This window comes from Ranitomeya variabilis, chromosome 1, assembly GCF_051348905.1.
Source record: "Ranitomeya variabilis isolate aRanVar5 chromosome 1, aRanVar5.hap1, whole genome shotgun sequence".
NCBI lineage: Eukaryota > Metazoa > Chordata > Amphibia > Anura > Dendrobatidae > Ranitomeya > Ranitomeya variabilis.
Genome location: NC_135232.1, coordinates 677634464 through 677659599, shown reverse-complemented (window position 1 = coordinate 677659599; position 25136 = coordinate 677634464). Strand labels below are relative to the sequence as shown.

The window sequence follows — 25136 nt, the reverse complement described above, 5'->3', positions numbered from 1 at the left end:
CCACAGTGGGGAGGATTGGTGCTGCCCCTCACCCCATTATTGGCCCGGAGTATTCCTACCACATTGGGGAGGATTGGTGCTGCCCCTCACCCCATTATTGGCCCTGAGTATTCCTACCACATTGGGGAGGATTGGTGCTGCCCCGTACCCCATTATTGGCCCTGAGTATTTCTACCACAGTGGGGAGGATTGGTGCTGCCCCTCACCCTATTATTGGCCCTGAATATTCCTACCACAGTGGGGAGGATTGGTGCTGCCCCGTACCCCATTATTGGCCCTGAGTATTCCTACCACATTGGGGAGGATTGGTGCTGCCCCTCACCCCATTATTGGCCCTGAGTATTCCTACCACATTGGGGAGGATTGGTGCTGCCCCGTACCCCATTATTGGCCCTGAATATTCCTACCACAGTGGGGAGGATTGGTGCTGCCCCTCACCCCATTATTGGCCCGGAGTATTCCTACCACATTGGGGAGGATTGGTGCTGCCCCTCACCCCATTATTGGCCCTGAGTATTCCTACCACATTGGGGAGGATTGGTGCTGCCCCGTACCCCATTATTGGCCCTGAGTATTTCTACCACAGTGGGGAGGATTGGTGCTGCCCCTCACCCTATTATTGGCCCTGAATATTCCTACCACAGTGGGGAGGATTGGTGCTGCCCCGTACCCCATTATTGGCCCTGAGTATTCCTACCACATTGGGGAGGATTGGTGCTGCCCCTCACCCCATTATTGGCCCTGAGTATTCCTACCACATTGGGGAGGATTGGTGCTGCCCCGTACCCCATTATTGGCCCTGAGTATTTCTACCACAGTGGGGAGGATTGGTGCTGCCCCTCACCCTATTATTGGCCCTGAATATTCCTACCACAGTGGGGAGGATTGGTGCTGCCCCGTACCCCATTATTGGCCCTGAGTATTTCTACCACAGTGGGGAGGATTGGTGCTGCCCCTCACCCTATTATTGGCCCTGAATATTCCTACCACAGTGGGGAGGATTGGTGCTGCCCCTCACCCCATTATTGGCCCTGAATATTCCTACCACAGTGGGGAGGATTGGTGCTGCCCCTCACCCTATTATTGGCCCTGAATATTCCTACCACAGTGGGGAGGATTGGTGCTGCCCCGTACCCCATTATTGGCCCTGAGTATTTCTACCACAGTGGGGAGGATTGGTGCTGCCCCTCACCCTATTATTGGCCCTGAGTATTTCTACCACATTGGGGAGGATTGGTGCTGCCCCGCACCCTATTATTGGCCCTGAGTATTTCTACCACAGTGGGGAGGATTGGTGCTGCCCCTCACCCTATTATTGGCCTGGAGTATTCCTACCACATTGGGGAGGATTGGTGCTGCCCCTCACCCCATTATTGGCCCTGAATATTCCTACCACAGTGGGGAGGATTGGTGCTGCCCCTCACCCATTGGCCCTGAATATTCCTACCACAGTGGGGAGGATTGGTGCTGCCCCTCACCCTATTATTGGCCCTGAATATTCCTACCACAGTGGGGAGGATTGGTGCTGCCCCGTACCCCATTATTGGCCCTGAGTATTTCTACCACAGTGGGGAGGATTGGTGCTGCCCCTCACCCTATTATTGGCCCTGAGTATTTCTACCACAGTGGGGAGGATTGGTGCTGCCCCTCACCCTATTATTGGCCCTGAATATTCCTACCACAGTGGGGAGGATTGGTGCTGCCCCTCACCCCATTATTGGCCCTGAATATTCCTACCACAGTGGGGAGGATTGGTGCTGCCCCTCACCCTATTATTGGCCCTGAATATTCCTACCACAGTGGGGAGGATTGGTGCTGCCCCTCACCCCATTATTGGCCCTGAATATTCCTACCACAGTGGGGAGGATTGGTGCTGCCCCTCACCCTATTATTGGCCCTGAGTATTTCTACCACATTGGGGAGGATTGGTGCTGCCCCTCACCCCATTATTGGCCCTAAGTATTTCTACCACAGTGGGGAGGATTGGTGCTGCCCCTCACCCCATTATTGGCCCTGAGTATTTCTACCACAGTGGGGAGGATTGGTGCTGCCCCTCACCCTATTATTGGCCTGGAGTATTCCTACCACATTGGGGAGGATTGGTGCTGCCCCTCACCCCATTATTGGCCCTGAATATTCCTACCACAGTGGGGAGGATTGGTGCTGCCCCGTACCCCATTATTGGCCCTGAGTATTCCTACCACATCGGAGAGGATTGGTGCTGCCCCACACCCCATTATTGGTCCTGGGTATTCCTGCCACATTGGGGAGGATTGGTGCTATCCGTCACCCTATTATTGGTCCGGAGTATTCCTACCACATCGGGGAGGATTGATGCTGCCTCGTACCCTATTATTGGGCCGGAGTATTCCTACCACATCGGGGAGGATTGAATAAATAAAAATAAATAAGAATATGTCTATCACTCATAAGGCTCACACACCTTAGGCTGTGGATTATTTTAGAACATTCAAGGTTCAACTTGTTAAAGTTTTATACTTTAATAACAAAAGGTTCAATGCTTACAATAAGAAAAAGGTATAAAAATGTGATAATAAAAAGACATAGAACTTATGCAAATCAGTATCAAAATAAACAGGAGAAACTTACAGAAGTTATCCAACTGGTAGTTGCCTTCTGCTCCCTGAGGGTAGGATGAATGTAGATTGGATCACATCAGCTTCTCAGGCTGCCCCCATCATATGAACACAATTCTCTTGTCTGCAGCCTAAATTTATAACTTTGGTCTGGAGGTCAGGTTTCTAGACCGGCCCCTCAGGTCAATATCATAACTGCTGCCTGTTTGATTGGGCCACGGCCGCACCCCCAATGAATATATTATTTTCCCTTGAGATACTTGTGAAAAGGATCTCAGGAATAGATGCCCTCCGGCTGCAATTAACATCTCCCCTCCACGACCTGAGAGGTGCCAAATGTTACCTTTCTTCTTGGCCCTAGCTAGACCTCCTGGTGAGATATGGAGACACAATTTCTACTAGTCCCAAGGAAGTACCTATTAACACCTATGTGCGACTTGCCTTCAGGACAGATGTTACATTATTACTAGTCACACATATAACCCTAGACATATGTCACTACACACATATACACATTTCACCACAGGGAGAAATGTGGCTGGGTGACCCATGGGTCTGGATGGGTTGTATTGCAGCGCTCCTGCACCTTGCTGAATTGCTGGTGTCACGCTCCTCAGCTTAACACCTGCAGTTTGGATCCCACAGGGTGACTCTTCCCTCTTCTTTATACATAAATGAGATATCTTGCTACGTTCAGAAAAAAGTAACTTGATGATTAAGATTAAGGGGTCGCTGTGGAACACTCTCTGTCAGGAGTTCACACTCATGTAAGTTCACCCTTTTTGGCAATAGCTTCAGGCATGGTCCATTTTTTTTATAGCACGGTGCACTTTATTCCAGCCCTATGTTTTATTAGGAGGTGACGAATATTTAAATTCATAGCCCTCATTGAGGTCATAGGAACCTTGTTTCCATGATAAAGTTTACTTATGGCTTATTGAGTATATTACATCAGTAATCATCAGTTTTCATTAGGGGGTATAGAGCATTATTACATCATTTGTGCATATTGGTGCCGTTAGCCAGAGTATATTTATTTGCCATATTTGCATTTCTCCTACTTTGATGTTGTTCCCAGTTATCTTATGAAGAGGATTTGTTTAAAAACATTATTCTTAATTTATTCTTTATTAAAAATATATTTTTATGATATTGTTGAAGTTTGCCTAAGCCTCGTTTTTCCCTTATAATTTATGTATGAGGAATTTGGTTTAATTTGATGATTAAGAACCAGGATGGGTCAAAACGTCTCTCGTATTTTGTAGTCGCCTTTCTGTACCATCAATTTGTCCTGCTCCCATAATTTTACTTTCTTTATGTAACGGACTTGAATAAAACTTTTTTTCACCATAGTACCTACGTGTGTGCAGTGAATTCTTATCCTTGATAGCATTAGATGGTCGGCTCATGTTTATTTAGCAGTTGTTGCAACAAAGAAGGATCGGGCCATTGAGTTTTAACCTTCCCGATTCTTTGTTCTGACGGGAGATTAGCAGCCACGTTACTGCGCTCTCCCAGCACGACTGTGCATGGAGTGATCCTGGCTAAATGCAGCTATGGTGGATATTTAGCGGCTTACAGAACACAAACAGTATACAGATCAATAGAACACACATTGGCCTCCTATGGAAACTTTACAGCCCCCGACACATACTGTAGGTTAAGTACACAGACATAATGAGAACCGAGCCTTACTCTCCTCTCCCCATACAGAACACATCACGCTCAGTCTAGCCTAACGTGCATGTGTATGGTGGGTTCAGGAGCAATAAGCTGTGTACAGCCATCTTTACTTAGAGCGCCTCCTCTGGAAACTGACAATGTCCTGATTGTCAGTCCAGGCCTGTACTGTATATAATAGGTTATCAGTCCAGGCCTGTACTGTATATAATAGGTTATCAGTCCAGGCCTGTACTGTATATAATAGGTTATCAGTCCAGGCCTGTACTGTATATAATAGGTTATCAGTCCAGGCCTGTACTGTATATAATAGGTTATCAGTCCAGGCCTGTACTGTATATAATAGGTTATCAGTCCAGGCCTGTACTGTATATAATAGGTTATCAGTCCAGGCCTGTACTGTATATAATAGGTTATCAGTCCAGGCCTGTACTGTATATAATAGGTTATCAGTCCAGGCCTGTACTGTATATAATAGGTTATCAGTCCAGGCCTGTACTGTATATAATAGGTTATCAGTCCAGGCTTGTAGTGTATATAAAGGTTGTCAGTCCAGGCCTGCACTGTATGTAGAAGGTTGTCAGTCCTGGCCTGTACTGTATGTAGAAGGTTGTCAGTCCTGGCCTGTACTGTATGTAGAAGGTTGTCAGTCCTGGCCTGTACTGTATGTAGAAGGTTGTCAGTCCTGGCCTGTACTGTATGTAGAAGGTTGTTAGTCCAGGCCTGTACTGTATGTAGAAGGTTGTCAGTCCAGGCCTGCACTGTATGTAGAAGGTTGTCAGTCCTGGCCTGTACTGTATGTAGAAGGTTGTCAGTCCATGCCTTTACTGTATTATAAAAGGTTGTCAGTCCAGGCTTGTACTGTATATAGAAGGTTGTCAGTCCAGGCCTGTACTCAATATAAAGGAGGGTATACAATTGGCTCATGATGCAACTAATGAAGTTTTATGTTTTAATGAAACTTTTACACTTTAACATTACAACCAAGACTTCATTACCAGGTACAAAGCATTTGGACATCTAACGGTCTTACAAATCTCAGTGAAATGCTGAAATGAATGGGATCCATCAATCCTTTGGCTGCAGCCACCCAAATGTAAGCTGCGGTCCTATATAGACACATGCAGAGGGAAGGAACGCCCTGCTACGTTACTACACCCCTCCAAGCTGAGGGAGTCCCTTGTATGTGTGTACCCCAGACAGGACAATTATCTTACCTCCATTTGTATAGTGCTATATACACTTCCTAGGATTCTCAGCCTCCAAAATGTCAGCCTTTACCCATGTCACAAGTGTATTTAAAAAAAAACAAAACACAGATCTTTCTTATGGCTAAATATCAATATCCAGCTCACTAGAAATCAGTTCATGGTAAATATAATGTCTGTGCCTCAGTGAGACTCCCAAGGTGGGCTACGGATTAGCGACCTCCACCACCACGGGCTGCAGGTCTAGTATACGTCAGTTCCTACATGAAGGAATGATGAAGTCCGGCAGTTAATGTTACATCGTTACGTAATACTTGATAGACCCCATAGGATATGACAGCCTACAGTAATGCTGTGTGTACAAGGCTAAATATTTCCCACGTATATACACAAAGTCTTGTTAGCGTTGGAGTATAATAAATATTGATATTTTTGCACATCTACTTTAGTCCTTTTGTTGTAAACAGAACAATTCTTCACTTTTCAGTAGAGAAGGCTCGTTTCATCATTGGGGGTGCAGACTTTCCGACATCAAACATGATTTCCAGAGGGGGGTTGTTAAGGCAGCACCAGTCAGGAATACGGCCGGTCTGATTGTAATATTCTTTAGACACGGAACGGCTGCTGAGGATATCCTGCAGAGCTCCAAATATCGCGCCTGGATGGGCAGAAAGATTGGGAATCACTACATGTAATGTACGTCACATAGCACCGCATAGATGTAAGTAAAGTAGTTTTCAAGCGGAGATCTTAAAGGGCTGTCCAGCGTTACTTCTGCATGGGGAGGTGTCATACGTTGCCTCCCCGCTGCGGTAGCAGAGCGCACAATGAGCCTGTGGTGTGTGCTGCCGCCGCACTCTCCTAGATGTCCAGATGCATATGTGCAAATACTGATACCATGCAGATCCAGCACCGATAATCCTCAGGACCCCCAACAGCCATTTACCATCTCTGCAGTGATGACGTGGCACAGCAACCTGTGACCACTGCAGCCAATCGCTGGTCACAATGGAATCACTGCTGCAGCCAGTGACTAGCTGAGAGCTGGAAAATATCATTCAAAGGGAATGCAGCAATAGAAAATGACTTGCTATTTAACCCCTCTCTAACTTGTAATGTAATAGTCACGTATAAGGTACAGGAGCGGACCCCACACCATACAAGGGAAATGCTGCCTGTGTTAGCCAGCCGGTATCTGTAACAGCAGTGACCGGAGCTTGCTCTGATCTCTGCCATTTAACCATTTAAATGCCACTGTCAATTACTGATGGCAGCATTTAAACAGCATGGTCGCTGGTGTGCATTTGGTGCTCCCATCTGCTCTACCCATTTTTTAAATATAGATTGTAATATGGAAAATTAGAAAAAAAAAAAACTTAGATGCATATGTGTAAGTTATCAAAGAAGCCCGATGTAAACAATAGGTCATTTTCTGATGACACACTCTTTCCTCTTATGTTTGCACTATGCACACCCCATGAAGAATGAAATGCCTACACCTGTGAGTGCGATTTCATGTACGTTACCTCCCAGCCAGGCCACACAGTTTGGCTTTGCAGGTGGATTGTGAACCTTGAAGGTCTTGGTGGCGAGGGCTTCTTTATATTTAGGCTTTTCTACTAAGTATCGGATCTCTGCCATTAGCCGGTGAAGAAATCCTGGCAGCATTGCTGTACCTCCGACGACCACAATGTTTTCAGACAGTTGTTTCCTGGTATCTATAGGGCACTAACACAGAGGAAGGCAAGGACATAAATATTCTACCAAGATCTGCGACGAGGCCGACATATAAAACTGGTACGGACGATTATAAGTAGAAATGAGAGCATCGATTGGCAGAACCCTGGTTCAGCATCAGTACCCTGCAAGCAGCCGCCTTGCCAGCGTCATCGGCGCCTCTTCTCATTAGCCCCAGCTCAATTCTCATCAATGAATGGATCTGATCATGAGGACACATGGAAAGTGACGCCTGCTGATCGGCAGATCAGAGGCAAAGAGATGGATCAGAAGACCAATCCTCTTTAAATCCTAGCCGAGTCCACAGTGCCGATGCAGAGCTGTGTGTCTCCACATCTAGTCCAACTCTCATCCATATACCCAGCCGTCTTCCCCCAACATACATTTGTTAGGACCCAACCACAAAGACAGAGCTTGTCACCATGGAGACACATAGGTCTTCACATGAGTTGCATACACAAACTGGTATTGATACGTTCAATTAAGATTTCTCGCAAAGTTGCTTAATATTTTTATTTCCGTTTGGAGCTTGTGTTACCTGTACAAGCGAGTCCAGTATTAACGTGGCCACGGACTTCTCTTCATTATCCTGCTCGAACAACAATTCTACAACAGAGTCTCTGTAAATGAGAACATCGCAAAAGGTGACGATCGCTCATCACTATGGAGGTCGTCATTGAGGTTATTAATCATTAGTGCGATTTTTAGTAATTTAACAAACTTGGGCTGGCCACACACATCTGTGAAACACGGATCATTCTCCCATGGGAGGACCCAGGCCCACCACCAGGTCTCTCCTCTCCACCCCTGAGCTAAATGCTTCCTATAGGCCTGCGGAGCAGTTAGCGCAGGTCGGGAGACTGGGCAGTCGAGTCTTCTGATCCGAGAATGATCCGAGGTTCACAGATGTATGAAACCGACCCACAGTGCAGAGTATAAGCCCCGAGAATGATCCCCACCTCCATTTGCCAGGAGTCCTGCGCTTCCACATCATCATAAATAAGACCAAGTTATACCTCTGGCACGGCTCTGGGCTAAAAATTGTCTTACAAAGGGTGAATTCTGATGTAACTGTGCAGCAAAATCCACAAGTAACAGGAAAATCGTGCTGAGGTTTGGGCTAATCCGCCTGTGTGCTTATAGCCTAAAGGCTCCCATACACATCAGATTAAAGATGGCTGAACCCGTGGATTTCGGAGGCATCGGCCGACCAGCTTATGTGTATGGGGGGCCTCCAGATTATGCTGGAAAACACAATGATCGTCTGGACATCAATTGTCTGCTCTTTCTGTTCGGAGGGGAAAATATTCTGGCAGCGGATTATGTCATAGAGAACACAGGAATGCTTGGCCGAGCCGAACATCCCTGTGTCTGGGGTGGTCAGGAGAGATGGCTGCCAGCCGATTTGAATGTTTTGGTTGCACTGGTGACCATGTTTGTAGCCACCTGGAACATGGCTACAGTATTGGCGCATTACAATCCTAAAGTCTGCTGTTGTGAATTCCGTTCTTGAACTCCCTCCTGTGGTCATGAATGGTACTTCGGTGAGTTCTGTCCGTGGACTCCCTCTGGAGGCTGTGAGTGGAGCTGCTGGTTCTGAGATTCCTTCCCCAGCTGCCCTCGTTTAGGGCTAGGCTGGATTCTCTATTTAACTCCACTCAGATCGTTACTCCATGCCAGCTGTCAATGTTCTAGTACTGGTTCAGATCTCTCCTGGATCTTTCTGAGGACCTGTCTACTCCAGCAGAAGCCAAGTTCCTGCTTGTTCATTTGTTACATATGGTTTTTCTTGCTAAGTTCTAGTCCAGCTTGCTATCATGAAACTGCCTGGCTAGCTGGAAGGTTTCCCCAGAGCTTCCAGCTAGCCAGGCAGTTTCATGATAGCAAGCTGGACTAGAACTTAGCAAGAAAAACCATATGTAACAAATGAACAAGCAGGAACTTAGCTTCTGCTGGAGTAGACAGGTCCTCAGAAAGATCCAGGAGAGATCTGAACCAGTACTAGAACATTGACAGCTGGCATGGAGTAAAGGTACCTTCACAGGAAACGACTTTGTAACGATATCGCTAGCGATCCGTGACGTTGCAGCGTCCTCGCTAGCGATATCGCTTAGTTTGACACGCAGCAGCGATCAGGATCCTGCTGTGATGTCGCTGGTCGCTGAATAAAGTCCACAACTTTATTTGGTCGTCCGATTGCCGTGTATCGTTGTGTTTGAAAGCAAAAGCAACGATACCAGCGATGTTTTACACTGGTAACCAGGGTAAACATCGGGTTACCAAGCGCAGGGCCGCGCTTAGTAACCCGATGTTTACCCTGGTTACCAGCGTAAAAGTAAAAAAAACAAACAGTACATACTCACCTGCGCGTCCCCCAGCGTCTGCTTCCTGACACTTACTGAGCGCCGCAAAGTGAAAGTGAAAGCACAGCGGTGACGTCACCGCTGTGCTGTTAGGGCCGGAGCACAGTCAGTGTCAGGAAGCAGACGCTGGGGGACGCGCAGGTGAGTATGTACTGTTTGTTTTTTTTACTTTTACGCTGGTAACCAGGGTAAACATCGGGTTACTAAGCGCGGCCCTGCGCTTAGCAACCCGATGTTTACCCTGGTTACCCGGGGACCTCGGCATCGTTGGTCGCTGGAGAGCGGTCTGTGTGACAGCTCCCCAGCGATCAAACAGCAACGCTGCAGCGATCGGCATCGTTGTCGCTATCGCTGCAGCGTCGCTTCGTGTGAAGGTACCTTAACGATCTGAGTGGAGTTAAATAGAGAATCCAGCCTAGCCCTAAACGAGGGCAGCTGGGGAAGGAATCTCAGAACCAGCAGCTCCACTCACAGCCACCAGAGGGAGTCCACGGACAGAACTCACCGAAGTACCATTCATGACCACAGGAGGGAGTTCGAGAACGGAATTCACAACAGTCTGCTGTGCCTACACTCGAGCTCCGTCACATATAGGGTATTCGGCTGTAACTGTTCTGTGAACACAGTGAAAGCCACAAACCTGATCGCCCCCTTAACGTGAAGAATCTTCTGTCCGTCCAGGGGGTAATCAACATCAGGAGGAGGAGCGGGACGCTGAAGAAAGGAGAAAACAGAACAGAAACCGGATCATAAACCGGATTGTTGTTTATATGCTAAGGAGAAATCCGGGATAAGAAACCCACCTCCGAGCCCCCTTCAATGTTAAACCTGGCAGCCTGGATTTGCAGCCCTCGCTGTAGGTCGCTCACAAAACAAACACGAACTGCAGAGAAGAGGAAAAAGTGTCTCATCAGTGGTGTCATCAGAAAGCAAGCTATTGTTTCAATCAGGCTTGAATTTTCAACACATTTCTTTAAAAAAAAGATATATATTTTTTTAAAATTTTACATATCAATATCTATCTACGTATAAAAATATATTTTACTCTGGACACTTAAGTCACTAGGCAATATCTCTTCTTCTGATTTTTAAGAAGATTCACTATTATTATAGGGAGGGATTACAATAACAGGATCCACCATTCACAATAGGTGCTATCACAGCTCACCTCCTCCTCCTGTACAATGACTGATAACACTTCTATATACAGTAGATAACACAGGATCCACCATTCACAATAGGTGATGTCACAGCTCACCTCCTCCTCCTGTACAATGACTGATTACACCTCTATATACAGTAGATAATACAGGATCCACCATTCACAATAGGTGATGTCACAGCTCACCTCCTCCTGTACAATGACTGATAACACCTCTATATACAGTAGATAATACAGGATCCACCATTCACAATAAGTGATGTCACAGCTCACCTCCTCCTCCTTCTGTACAATAACTGATAACACCTTTATATACAGTAGATAATACAGGATCCACCATTCACAATAGGTGATGTCACAGCTCACCTCCTCCTCCTGTACAATGACTGATAACACCTCTATATACAGTAGATAACACAGGATCCACCATTCACAATGGGTGATGTCACAGCTCACCTCCTCCTCCTGTACAATGACTGATAACACCTCTATATACAGTAGATAACACAGGATCCACCATTCACAATAGGTGATATCACAGCTCACCTCCTCCTCCTGTACAATGACTGATAACACCTCTATATACAGTAGATAACACAGGATCCACCATATACAATAGGTGATATCACAGCTCACCTCCTCCTCCTGTACAATGACTGATAACACTTCTATATACAGTAAACACAGGATCCACCATTCACAATAGGTGATGCCACAGCTTACCTCGTTCCCCTCCTGTACAATGACCGATAACACCTCTATATACAGTAGATAACACAGGAGCCACCAATCACAATAGGTGATGTCACAGCTCACCTCCTCCTCCTGTACAATGACTGATAACACCTCTATATACAGTAGATTACACAGGATCCACCATTCACAATAGGTGATGTCACAGCTCACCCCCTCCCCGTCCCTTCACAATGATCTTTGCCAATATCAGAGCATTCCTACAAATCTCTCCTGTAGAAGTCAAGGAGTCAGAGCCAGCCTACTGCTGTTTATGTCCATGTGGCTGCTGAAAAGCAATGTGTACAGAACGTGAAGCCTAGTGGTGTGTGTGAAAATTGCAAGAATACTGATTTTTCTAACAGACTGTAAAGATGAGCGAATCGATTTGCAGGGCCTTGGTCCAACTGACATGTCCATATTCCTTGGCTACTGGACGGGAGCCCTGTGAACCACCTGCTGCAAATCAATTTGCTCCTTTCTAATAGCGATATGGAAGGTGGTTCCAAATAAAAACAACATTTTGTCCAGCAAGAAAAAAAAAACAAAAACACAAACAAAAGATGGGTAATTAGATGGGGGTTTATCCAACCAGGCCACTTCGGAGCTGGGCACAATCCTGACGCTACAAGTCTCCATACCTTTAATATCTTCCACTACGTCTTCTGGTACACTGCCTGCAGACATACAGAAAAAAAAGGATCCATGATAAAGGCGGTGTCAGTGCCCACTGTGTATTACACAGACGTGGCAGCTGTAGGCAAGACTTACCCATGACGGACGGCAGGCTCTGCTCCTTGGCGGTCCCGGTGTCGGCGGTGCACTGCTCCAATAACTGAGCCTCCAGTTCTCTGTACACAGAAGAGCGAGCACATTACTCTACAGATTTATCAATGACTCATTGACTTGATCAGGTACATTTTGTCAGGATATATATATATATATATATATATATAGCCATAGACAATCTCCTGGTCAGAGCCTAACGCTCCAGCGATCAGGAAGGATATTTCTTGCCTAATATTATATAAATTTGCTTTTTCCATTTCGGCTTGTGCATTTTTGTACATTGGTAGTAAGTAGTCACTAGTCTTCAATGTATCGGCTCCCTGACACACACACTACCCTCACTGGGGATAAAACATGTCTGCCACCACTGAAGAAAGCCGCTCAGCTGAATTGTTCATAGCCTTATATTAGTGTGAGCACACGGTTGTCCCAGTATCACAGTCCAAGTCCCATATAGGGAGAAGGACAATGATAACACATCCATGTTTCATGGCCCAAGTACTGACAGTGATGCCCAGATTGGCCCAACCTCGGCATCTTCATGTCTGCCTATGTGGCTGCCGAGTTGGAGCCAGTCAGTGCATCGTGGTCAGTACTTACAACTACAAAAGACGGATGTGTGAATGTAGCCTTAGAAAACCGGCTCCTGGGGCATCACCTGGGTTTCTGAACCAGTCCCACAGATAATGAATGGGTTGGAGATGGAGCATGTGCTCCTCTGCTCTATTCAAGATTGTGCTGCAGAGTCTCCTTCGGAGGATCACTGGGGGTACCAGCGGCCAGTCCTCCCCCCTGCGATTGGCAACTTATCTTCTATCCCATTGATAGGGGACAGCTTTTTTCCTCTGGGAATAAACCTTTAAAAGGGTAATCTGGCTCCACTCACTTCCGGAGCAGGAGCGCTGATTTTACATCTACAAGTATCTGTTGGCTCGTCTGGACAAAAGCCGGGTATAGCTAAAACAGATGTGCAAATCCTGCCGCTCACCCCCCCCCAAGCCGGCATGCCATGTATCTGCAGATGTGGGGTCATCTCCTGATGTGGACGTGAGCAGAGCAGGATGATCCCTTTAAATGTCTAATCAAGAGTCCACAGTTCCCAGAAATGAGCTGCCCCCATAGGTACTGTCCCTCTCCAGGGAAGGGGTTTATTGGAATAATATTAGTAGGAACCTCATTTAATATTCCTGAGCACACTTTTTTGTGTTTTTAATACCCATGTAATGGCTATAGGGTTCGGTCAGTAGTAGAGGTAGACTCATCAGCCTCATACAGACTCTGAATATTAGCCAAACATTCAAGAGATCTTAATGCAAATCACACGACAAAGTTTATTTTTTACCACATTGAATACTTACTTGTGAATGGCTTTTCCACCCAAGGGCAGAGCCCCCCAACAGCTCAGAATTGGAATACCCTCATATATCTGACATCTGTTAAGGCTGAAACTGCTGCAAACTCCTCACAGCACCATAAAACCTGATCCCTGCATATTAAAGCGGTATTCTGGTCTCCAAAAACCCATTGGTAGAGGATAGGAGAAAGTGTTTAGGATGATTGGGGGTCCACCAATGGAACCCTCAACAATCACTAAAGACTTCTAATGGAGAGGGAGGGCGCATGTGCAACCAACTGCTCATATCCTAAAAATTAAGTGAAATAAAGAGGAATAATAATATAATAAATGGGAAATACTGTATATAAATTACTGACAACAGAGGATACAGGCAGAACAAGGGTTTCTCGATATCCACAGTCCAACACGATCCCAGAGTTGATGCCGAGCGTCATCAGAGACATCAGATGTCCGGGTGCAAACAGAACAGAGGGAACCTGCAAAATAGGGGAGACGCTGGTGATATTTAAACATTTCTTCACTATTACATGAATATATATGAGGCTACACTTAAGTAGGCCTGTCGTCAGATATCACAAAATAAACTATATACATTATTAGATATCTTAGATCTGATGAGGCTGGTGTACTTACTACAAAAATCTATTTCTGGAGAATCAGGACATTAAAATAAGCATTTTTTAGTCTGGCTTTAGAGAGAGAGCTTGACATTCCAAAAGTATTCAGTCTATGTACTCCCAGCTTGACTGAAAGCAGCAGCTTGTACTGATCAGATGTGAGATCTCAGCAGGGAGGAGGGACACTGAGGAGCTGCATGACGTATGGATTTACAGTGTAAATATAGCATGCACGTCAGGACTAATAAGTAATGTGTGGTTTGTATTGTCAAATCTGGAGACAGATCCACTTCAAAGAAGTTGTCCAGGATTAGAAAAAGTCAATTTTTTTGTAAGGGATGGCGTCTAATTTCGCAGCTCGGCCTTCTTCACTCTGGACCAAGCCTTTAAAATCATATGTGACTATTTCCTATGTGTCAATAGCCGCATGATACTTGAGAAGGGTCAAATGATTCCTGGAATCACAATAAAAGCTTGTAACACAATCTGCACTTGTTAACAACTTGCCCCATACATTACATCGACTCCCAGTAACGGCAGCAAAATAGGCGAATGCTCCTACCTCAAAGTACTTGAAAAGAACCTGCGTGAGAGTCTCCCTGAAGTGAGATGGGGAAAGTACGGATTCAATCAAGACGACGCGGCGGTCACGAGGATTCACCAGCAGGTGCCTGAAAAAGAAACGCGGAGGTGTATTAGAAAAAAAAAGACAAAAGCTACCGGATGCACCCGACAGAAAACTGGCACGGCTCCGTTCATAATGACGTAAATTCTCTGCAGCTGCTGCAGAACCTCCACTCAAAGAGAGAGGCTGCACTACATGTCACTCAGGAGTTGTAGCAGCAATCAGACACAGGAAAAAGTTATATCTCTGTATGTAGAATTCAGCAAAATGATTCACAGTGGCCACCAGACAGAAGCCTCACAGCCTGATCCTACCTGGCCCCTCTTCTGATTAGTTGGCCCATTGCACCAGAGATGGTGGTAAGAGGAGGTCTGGTCCGGAAGCCACATACTGCAGACATGGCTGCTGGGCCAGGGTCCTGTGAGCCTCTTTACTGACACTGGAAAAGTCCCATTAATTTGTATGATACATAACAGTGTCCGCATTACCACTAAACTGGTGAATCAGAGAGGTCAGGATGCTGCATCTATCGCATCCTCCTTATGACCCCCCCATCCAAGTATAACACATATAATACATAAAAATGAACATTATTAATGACAAACAGGAAATCCATGGAAGCTAAAGCCAAGAAAACACTCTTGATATATAATAATGCGGAGTGCAATTCATCATCCTGCTATACCTTTGCAGATGTCAGCGGAGGAAGTCATTCATTCTCAGACTCTGTAAGCGCAGCAATGTCTCTGCCTCAGTACAGGCATGAGCTAGAATTTGGAAGCCTTATTCCAAAAGATAAGAACAGGTACTCAAATAGAAAGGTCACCCTACTAATGTGTATGGGACCTGACATCTCTTACCAGAAGGAAAGAAAAGGATCGGACATGTTGGATTTCTGCTGATGGTGGCAGTGCAGCCACAAATGTCACAAAACTGCAGCTCTGACCATGAATGTAATGGGAGCTGCATCCATTATTAGGTTGTGTCTGCACAAGAAAGTCAGTCCCATTGAAGACAGCAAGAGTCACAGCAGCTTCTTTCCACGAAGGCACCAAGAGTCAGACGACTTTCACCACTTAAATATTGTTGGTCTAAGTTCAAGAGACTTTCCAAAAATTGTAAATGATCTCCTATCATTAGGATAAGGAATAACTCGCTGATCACCAGGGGTCCAACCACCAGGACCCAACTAGAATGCAGCGAGAGGGTTCATGTGATCCATTCATGGTCTATGTGACTGCTGGAGAAAGCCAAGGACATCAGGGAATCAATGGACAGGGGAAAAACTGAGGATTTGGGGCAAAGCCCGTTACTGAGACTAAAGTCCCTGGAAACAGTTCTACAACAACTTACCGAAAATACAGCATGTGAATAAAGTCTATCAGATAGGAATACAGCTCCTCCGTATTTATGTGATACTGGACAACTTTTATTGGCTGTGAAGGGGAAAAAAAAAAGAAGAATGATTAAATAATTACTTTTTGTTTTTAACCCCTTATCCGCCGAAGCTTTTTTCGGTTTTGCATTTACGTTTTTCGCTCCCCTCCTTCCCAGAGCCATAACTTTTTTATTTTTCTGTCAATATGGCCATGTGAGGGCTTATTTTTTGTGGGACGAGTTGTACCTTTGAACGACACCATTGGTTTTACCATGTCATGTACTAGAAAATGGGAAAAAAATTCCAAGTGCGGTGAAATTGCAAAAAAAGTGCAATGCCACACTTGTTTTTTGTTTTGTTTTTTTTGCTAGGTTCACTAAATGCTAAAACTGACCTGCCATTATGATTCTCCAGGTCATTACGAGTTCATAGACACCAAACATGTCTAGGTTATTTTTTTATCTAAGTGGTGAAAAAAATTCAAAATTTTGCTTAAAAAAAAAAAAAAATGGTGCCATTTTCTGATACCCGTATTATCTCCATTTTTCATGATCTGGGGTCAGGTGAGGGCTTATTTTTTTGTGTGCTGAGCTGGCGTTTTTAATGATTCCATTTTGGTGCAGATACGTTCTTTTGATCATCCATTTAATGTCGCGGCGACCAAAAAAACGTAAATCTGGCGCTTTTAATTAATTTTTTTCTCGCTACGCCGTTTAGCGATCAGGTTGATCCTTTTTTTAATTGATAGATCGGGCGATTCTGAATGCGGCGATACCAAATATGTGTAGGTTTGATTTTATTTTTATTGTTTTATTTTGAATGGGGCGAAAGGGGGAGTGATTTGAGCTTTTATTTTTTCATATTTTTTAAAAAGATTTTTTTTTACTTTTACCATGCTTCAATAGCCTCCATGGGAGGCTAGAAGTTAACATAGCCTGATCGGCTCTGCTACATAGAGGTGATGCTCAGATCGCTCCTATGTAGCTGAATTACAGCATTGCTATGAGTGCCGACCACAGGGTGGCGCTCACAGCAATCCGGCATCAACAACCATAGAGGTCTCAAGGAGACCTCTGGCTGTCATGCCAACGACCCCCAATCATGTGACAGGGATCAGTGGTGCGCGCATTTCCAGCCCGATGGCCAGAAGCACTTGTTAAATGCCGCTGTCAGAGTTTGACAGCGGCATTTAACTAGTTAATAGGCGCAGGAGGATCGCAATTCCACCCGCGCCTATTGCGGGCACATGTCAGCTGTTCAAAACAGCTGACATGTGCTGGGCTTTGATGCGGGCTCACCGCCGGAGCCCGCACCAAAGCGGGGGTTCTGCCATCGGACATACTATTCCGTCCGATGGCAGAAAGGGCTAAAAGTAAAGTTTTTTTTCTATTCGGAGGGACAGATTTCTCAAAACTTTCCTTTATGTTTCGTTTATTGTTTTTGCAGAAAAACATTTTTAAAGGGTCCAAATTAACTGTATCTATTGGCAAATATCAGCATTTGGCATCTGTAAGCCTCCGCTCTCCCTGGCAGGTAATAACCCATTGTCTGTGATCGTGCACAACGTCATCAGGGCAGGTCTACTCACTGAAGTCTAAGGCCAGCCTCACACTAGCGAGTTTTACGGACGTATTAGCGCATAAACTACGTCCGTAAAATACGCATTACACACGGCCCAATGATTCCCTATGTCACAGCTCCTATCAGCCGTATTTTACTGATCCGTATTATACGGTCTTGTACGGCCGTAGAACATCGCAGCATGCTGCGTTTGTCACCGTATTGCCCAAAAAAATCGCCAATGAAAGTCTATGGGGGCGAGAAAAATACGGATTACACACGGACCAGCAGTGTGACTTGCGAGAAATACGCAGCGGTACAACAACCTGTGTCTTTATTTCATTAAAGGACTTTGTAATAATGTGTGTGTGTTTTCTTAACCATTTCGTACTATTGGATTAATAATGGATAGGTGTCAGAATTGACGCCTCTCCATTATTAATCTGGCTTAATGTCACCTTACAATAGCAAGGTGACATTAACCCTTCATTACCCCATATCCCACCGCTACACGGGAGTGGGAAGAGAGTGGCCAAGTGCCAGAATAGGCGCATCTTCCAGATGTGCCTTTTCTGGGGTGGCTGGGGGCAGATGTTTGTAGCCAGGGGGGGCCAATAACCATGGACCCTGTCCTGGCTATTAATATCTGCCCTCAGTCACTGGCTTTACCACTCTGCCGGAGAAAATTGGGCGGGAGCCCACGCCAATTTTTTCTCCGATTTAACCCTTTATTTTACAAGCTACAGTGCCCAAATTTTGCACATACACACTACTAACATTAGTAGTGTGGAATATGCAAAAAAAAAAGGGATATGAGATGGTTTACTGTATGTAAACCATGTCTCATATCATGTCGGGTTTGGGAAGGAGAAATGAAAAGCCGGCAACTGAATTACCGGCTTTTCACATATATCGCGCTGAATTAAATATAAATACAGAATATATATATATATATATATATATATATATATATATATATGTGTATCAATGACATATATATATATATATATATATATATATATATATATATATATATATATATATATATATATATATATACACACACACACTCACTGGCCACTTTATTAGGTACACCTGTCCAACTTCTTGTTAACACTTAATTTCTAATCAGCCAATCACATGGCGGCAACTCAGTGCATTTAGGCATGTAGACATGGTCAAGACAATCTCCTGCAGTTCAAACCGAGCATCAGTATGGGGAAGAAAGGTGATTTGAGTGCCTTTGAACGTGGCATGGTTGTTGGTGCCAGAAGGGCTGGTCTGAGTATTTCAGAAACTGCTGATCTACTGGGATTTTCACGCACAACCATCTCTAGGGTTTACAGAGAATGGTCCGAAAAAGAAAAAAAATCCAGTGAGCGGCAGTTCTGTGGGCGGAAATGCCTTGTTGATGCCAGAGGTCAGAGGAGAATGGGCAGACTGGTTCGAGCTGATAGAAAGGCAACAGTGACTCAAATCGCCACCCGTTACAACCAAGGTAGGCCTAAGAGCATCTCTGAACGCACAGTGCGTCGAACTTTGAGGCAGATGGGCTACAGCAGCAGAAGACCACACCGGGTACCACTCCTTTCAGCTAAGAACAGGAAACTGAGGCTACAATTTGTACAAGCTCATCGAAATTGGACAGTAGAAGATTGGAAAAACGTTGCTTGGTCTGATGAGTCTCGATTTCTGCTGCGACATTCGGATGGTAGGGTCAGAATTTGGCGTAAACAACATGAAAGCATGGATCCATCCTGCCTTGTATGGAGCATCTTTGGGATGTGCAGCCGACAAATCTGCGGCAACTGTGTGATGCCATCATGTCAATATGGACCAAAATCTCTGAGGAATGCTTCCAGCACCTTGTTGAATCTATGCCACGAAGAATTGAGGCAGTTCTGAAGGCAAAAGGGGGTCCAACCCGTTACTAGCATGGTGTACCTAATAAAGTGGCCGGTGAGTGTGTATATATATATATATATATATATATATATATATATATATATATATATATATATATATATATATATATATATATATATGTTTTAACGAACATTTGAGCACATAAATCCATTAGATAGATAGGGAATTTAGATTGTGAGCCCCATCGGGGACAGCGATGACAATGTGTGCAAACTGTAAAGCGCTGCGTGATATGTTAGCGCTATATAAAAATAAAGATTATTATTATTATATGTCGGTTTTGCAAGCCTGCGAGAAAATATCGCAGTACGGATGCCATACGGAGGATGCCATGCGCAAAATACCCTGACACACCCTGCCTACGGATGACATACGGATCACTATTTTGGGGACTTTTCTGCGTATTACGGCCGTAAAAAACGGACCGTATTTACATACGCTGAGTGTGAGGCCGGCCTAAGGGGAAATAAACACCAAAAAATGCACAAAATACCATAAAATGAGCACAAGTTGTAGGACCCCATCAGGTCCCTCAAGTCATTGTACAAACATACTCAGCCAAGCAGGCAGAAGCATGCAGAGCAGCGTATGGAGCCAGACATTTTACTGAGCCCATGGAGAGCTCATGCAGAGGCTGAATGCGTCTGCACAGTGCGCAGTAAGGTAAGGTGGGGGTCCCAAGACCCAGCGCCCCCACTGATCTACAAAGCTTTTATGAGATTCCAACATACAAAATAAAAAAGACTTAAGAAGTTAATTAAAAAAAAAAAGTATACCTATTATATACATACACGCGCTCCTCAACATTGCAATTACAACGCCAAGAAGGAAATGTCGTGCAATTATCTAAATCACATGTTAATAACGACAAAAAATGAAAAGAAAAATTCAAAATTTGATTTACTCAGTATGGAGTGTGAGCACACATGCAGAAATCCCGGTACTTACAGCCTCGGCTGCCATCACTGAGGTTATTAATGGTCATCTCAGGAATGTTCTACTGATTGCACAGCAAATCATCAAGATCCGCTGCTGGCAGCTCCTGTGTGATCACCGACCAATGACATCCCAGATGTGCTCGATGGGGGACAAGTCTGGAGACGCTGCAGCCATGGTAACACGTTTAGGTCACGACGGCTGCTCACAGTAGCATCAGCCACATGCGACCAGGTATTGTCATGTTGAGAAATGGCTCCTGGGACACATTGGAGAAATGTCCGCACCACTGGTTCCACCACCAAATCAGTGTAACAGCGAGCTGTTAGTGCACCTGGAATAAAGACTAGAGGGGTCCGGCTACCATACATTATGCCCCCCCCCACTCTAGAATCCAGGGAGTAGGACCGGGGTGGCATGTTCTTGTGAAGGCCTCTTCATTGACCTCACACCACTACTCATAAAGGCTGTGATAGTGCAGATAATAATGGAGGTCCAGCCTCTGCTTTTGTCTTCAACGCGATGATAGCCGGAGATCAGATCACGTGGGCAATGCCATGAAGTGCCCCACACATCCTACCTATCTCCATGCCCATCCTTTTTGTGGTGGGGTGGTAACCTGTAATCTCAAAATAAGGCCTTGTACATCATTAATAAGAATTACCTTGGAGATGCCAGGCTTTCTTATTTCACTACGGATTATGCATCTTGGCCCAGACTCTCCGGCAAATCCACATCTAGAACAGAGAAGTTACGATGACTAATGAGCAGCAGTGCTTGTTACGTGAGTTTGCCTAGGTGCTCGGGTACGCACTGAGTATGGCGGGTGCTCGAGTGACATGTTCCCGTCCCTACGTTTGGCTGCTGATAGAGAAAATAAAAACACGCGAGGATACCCTGACAAACACAGGCAGTCCGCACATGTTTTTTTGGGTGTCCAACAGCCACATGTCGCTGGAGCACCCGCGATACTCCGTGCGTACCCGAGCACCCGCCATACTCCGTGCGTACCCGAGCACCCGCCATACTCAGTGCGTACCCGAGCACCCGCCATACTCAGTGCGTACCCGAGCACCCGCCATACTCAGTGCGTACCCGAGCACCCGCCATACTCAGTGCGTACCCGAGCACCCGCCATACTCAGTGCGTACCCGAGCACCCGCCATACTCAGTGGGTACCCGAGCACCTGCCATACTCAGTGTGTACCCGAGCACCTGCCATACTCAGTGTGTACCCGAGCACCCGCCATACTCAGTGCGTACCCGAGCACCCGCCATACTCAGTGCGTACCCGAGCACCCGCCATACTCAGTGCGTACCCGAGCACCCGCCATACTCAGTGGGTACCCGAGCACCCGCCATACTCAGTGCGTACCCGAGCACCCGCCATACTCAGTGCGTACCCGAGCACCCGCCATACTCAGTGCGTACCCGAGCACCCGCCATACTCAGTGCGTACCCGAGCACCCGCCATACTCAGTGCGTACCCGAGCACCCGCCATACTCAGTGCGTACCCGAGCACCCGCCATACTCAGTGCGTACCCGAGCACCCGCCATACTCAGTGCGTACCCGAGCACCCGCCATACTCAGTGGGTACCCGAGCACCTGCCATACTCAGTGCGTACCCGAGCACCCGCCATACTCAGTGCGTACCTGAGCACCCGCCATACTCCGTGCGTACCCGAGCACCCGATGCACACCTGAGCAGCAAGCACTTACGCTCATCACCAGTTACATTTAACAGCCATAACCATTAAATGCAAATACAAGAGTCCGATCTCAGGCTGGAGAGAGAAAGTGCTGAACACAATGTTGTGTTTTATTGGACTCTGCTAGGAGAGGATCAAACTGGACGTCCTGCATCAGTAACCAAACAGAACACTCCCATAATAAGCAATGGGGCCCTCTGCTTCCGCTGACATGTTCTTTCCAGAGCCCATATGCTGGTGATGGAGCCTGTTCACATTCATGGGTCATTATGGAGCCATGAAGAATACCAGGTCACTAACCCCCCCAATAACAGTGGTCGGGTCTGTACATGTCAGCTCTGATGCCTCTGACAGGACCAGCAGCAGCGCCACCAGGTGGCCGATCTGTGCTCTCTCCCATTCTGCAAGAAGAGGCAGCTTCAACTCTGCAGCGTCAGGGAATAGAAGCTCTTACCAGCTCTATAGCAAAGGGCTTGTAAGTGCTGCACTCATTGCCTAAGAGATCAGCCACCGCTGACAAGGCCTGTAGAGGAGGCCGGTAACCAAGGCGATGAGCAGTAAACCATAAACATTGAGATCGCAGATAATTTGTAGTGAGAGGTAAACTGCAAAGTTGATTGTTTTTACCCATTTAACAATATGAGAAAACCTATATTAAATGTATATAATATATAGGAGCAAAATAAAAACACTTTAAAGGGATTTTCTCATATTACATCCTCAGGATGCACCACTTACCAGCTGATTCTCACGTTACTGAGACATCAGCATTTTAATTGATATGCAAATGAGGCTAGAGAACTATGGTAGATCTGAAGCCTCTGTCACTCCAGCTCTATTTCTCGCCCAGTGCCACCTCCTCCTGCTTATTCTCAGGCCTCTAGGTTTCTTTGCCTGTGTCAGTCAAGCAGGAGGCAGCGACACTGGGTAGAGAATAGAGCTGGAGTGACAGAGGCTTCAGATCTCCCATAGCTCTTCAGCCTTATTTGCATGTCAATTCACGCACTGATTTCTCAGTAACGAAGCAACTAGACATGTAAAAGTATTGCTGGACTTGTCTGTGAAAGATCTAAGAGAGCAGATAAATAGGGGGTGCAGACAGGGCCCCTTAAGGAGATAAGACAATCCCTTTAAATATAAAGCTTCAGACATACAGCCTAGATAATGCTGAGTGCAGAGGAGCACTGCACACTGGTCACACACAAGAGAGGAGCTGTGCGGTCCTGTCTGTAAGGGCTCATTTCCACATGCGAGTCACACGTCCGTATCTCGCATGTGGAAACCAAGCTGTGAAGCCGGCACTCAGGAGCGGAGCTGTGCGGCCGCATAGGAACACATGGAGCTGCACAGCTCCGCTCCACAGTGCCAGCGCCAGAGCTTGGTTTCCACATGCGAGATACGGATGTGTGACTCGCATGTGGAAATGAGCCCTAAGCAGAAGTCCAGCTCTATGGTGCTCCAGTCCTCCCGCTGCTGCAGGGCCCGGACCCCCTGACACATGACAGTGCGGGGCCGGAGGACGGGCGGAACTCACTTGGTGAACGCCTCCCCCAGATCGATCACCACCGCGGTCTTCTCTCCGCCGCTGCCCAGACCCTCGTACAGCGGCATCTTCCACCACAGACCACAGCCCGGAGCCGCCTCAACCACAGCTGCGCACTGACAGCAGGGGACGGGGCGGGGACGGGGGCCTGGAGTCAAAACGGCTGTCCTCGGCAGTGCCTGACTGCCTGTGCCACAGAGGTGCGTGCACTAGTATGGACCCGGAGAACCAGCGGTGTCACCTGTGGTATCCTCTGTGCCTGCACTGCTGGCGGAGCTCACTGTGCACTAACCTCACCGGGGGAGCTCACTGAGCACTAACCTCACTGGCGGAGCTCACTATGCACTAACCTCACTGGGGGAGCTCACTGAGCACTAACCTCACTGGCGGAGCTCACTGTGCACTAACCTCACTGGCGGAGCTCACTGTGCACTAACCTCACTGGCGGAGCTCACTGTGCACTAACCTCACTGGCGGAGCTCACTGTGCACTAACCTCACTGGCGGAGCTCACTGAGCACTAACCTCACTGGCGGAGCTCACTGAGCACTAACCTCACTGGCGGAGCTCACTGAGCACTAACCTCACTGGGGGAGCTCACTGAGCACTAACCTCACCGGGGGAGCTCACTGTGCACTAACCTCACTGGCGGAGCTCACTGTGCACTAACCTCACTGGCGGAGCTCACTGAGCACTAACCTCACTGGCGGAGCTCACTGAGCACTAACCTCACTGGCGGAGCTCACTGAGCACTAACCTCACTGGGGGATCTCACTGAGCACTAACCTCACTGGGGGAGCTCACTGTGCACTAACCTCACTGGCGGAGCTCACTGTGCACTAACCTCACTGGCGGAGCTCACTGAGCACTAACCTCACTGGCGGAGCTCACTGAGCACTAACCTCACTGGCGGAGCTCACTGAGCACTAACCTCACCGGGGGAGCTCACTGAGCACTAACCTCACCGGGGGAGCTCACTGAGCACTAACCTCACTGGCGGAGCTCACTATGCACTAACCTCACTGGCGGAGCTCACTATGCACTAACCTCACTGGCGGAGCTCACTGAGCACTAACCTCACTGGCGGAGCTCACTATGCACTAACCTCACTGGCGGAGCTCACTGAGCACTAACCTCACTGGGGGAGCTCACTGAGCACTAACCTCACTGGCGGAGCTCACTGAGCACTAACCTCACCGGGGGAGCTCACTGAGCA

General features: G+C 46.7%; 1 protein-coding gene across 1 annotated transcript; it reads right to left on the bottom strand.

Moving 5' to 3' along the window:
* Window positions 1-5215: 5215 nt before the first annotated feature.
* Window positions 5216-24616, bottom strand: ACTR10 (actin related protein 10). The gene is made up of 13 exons (XM_077264956.1): window positions 23913-24616; window positions 21332-21404; window positions 16221-16303; window positions 14805-14913; window positions 13994-14101; window positions 13627-13694; window positions 12251-12330; window positions 12121-12156; window positions 10389-10468; window positions 10226-10299; window positions 7761-7842; window positions 7012-7213; window positions 5216-6143 (listed from the first exon to the last, which is right to left on the bottom strand). The coding sequence occupies exons 1-13, from the start codon at window positions 23987-23989 to the stop codon at window positions 5962-5964; spliced, it is 1254 nt and encodes a 417-aa protein (XP_077121071.1). The 5' UTR covers window positions 23990-24616; the 3' UTR covers window positions 5216-5961.
* Between the last annotated feature and the right edge of the window lie 520 nt (window positions 24617-25136).

What these genes read in the sequence shown, in the direction of transcription:
- ACTR10 (XM_077264956.1), bottom strand. Translation starts at nt 23,989, where the DNA reads ATGCCGCTGTACGAGGGTCTGGGCAGCGGCGGAGAGAAGACCGCGGTG. An exon ending in GAAAGCCTGGCATCTCCAAG is followed by an intron (nt 16,304 to 21,331) that starts GTAATTCTTATT and finishes TCCCCTTCACAG; the next exon opens with CCAATAAAAGTTGTCCAGTA. An exon ending in GAGAAACCCTTGTTCTGCCT is followed by an intron (nt 13,695 to 13,993) that starts GTATCCTCTGTT and finishes AACAGATGTCAG; the next exon opens with ATATATGAGGGTATTCCAAT.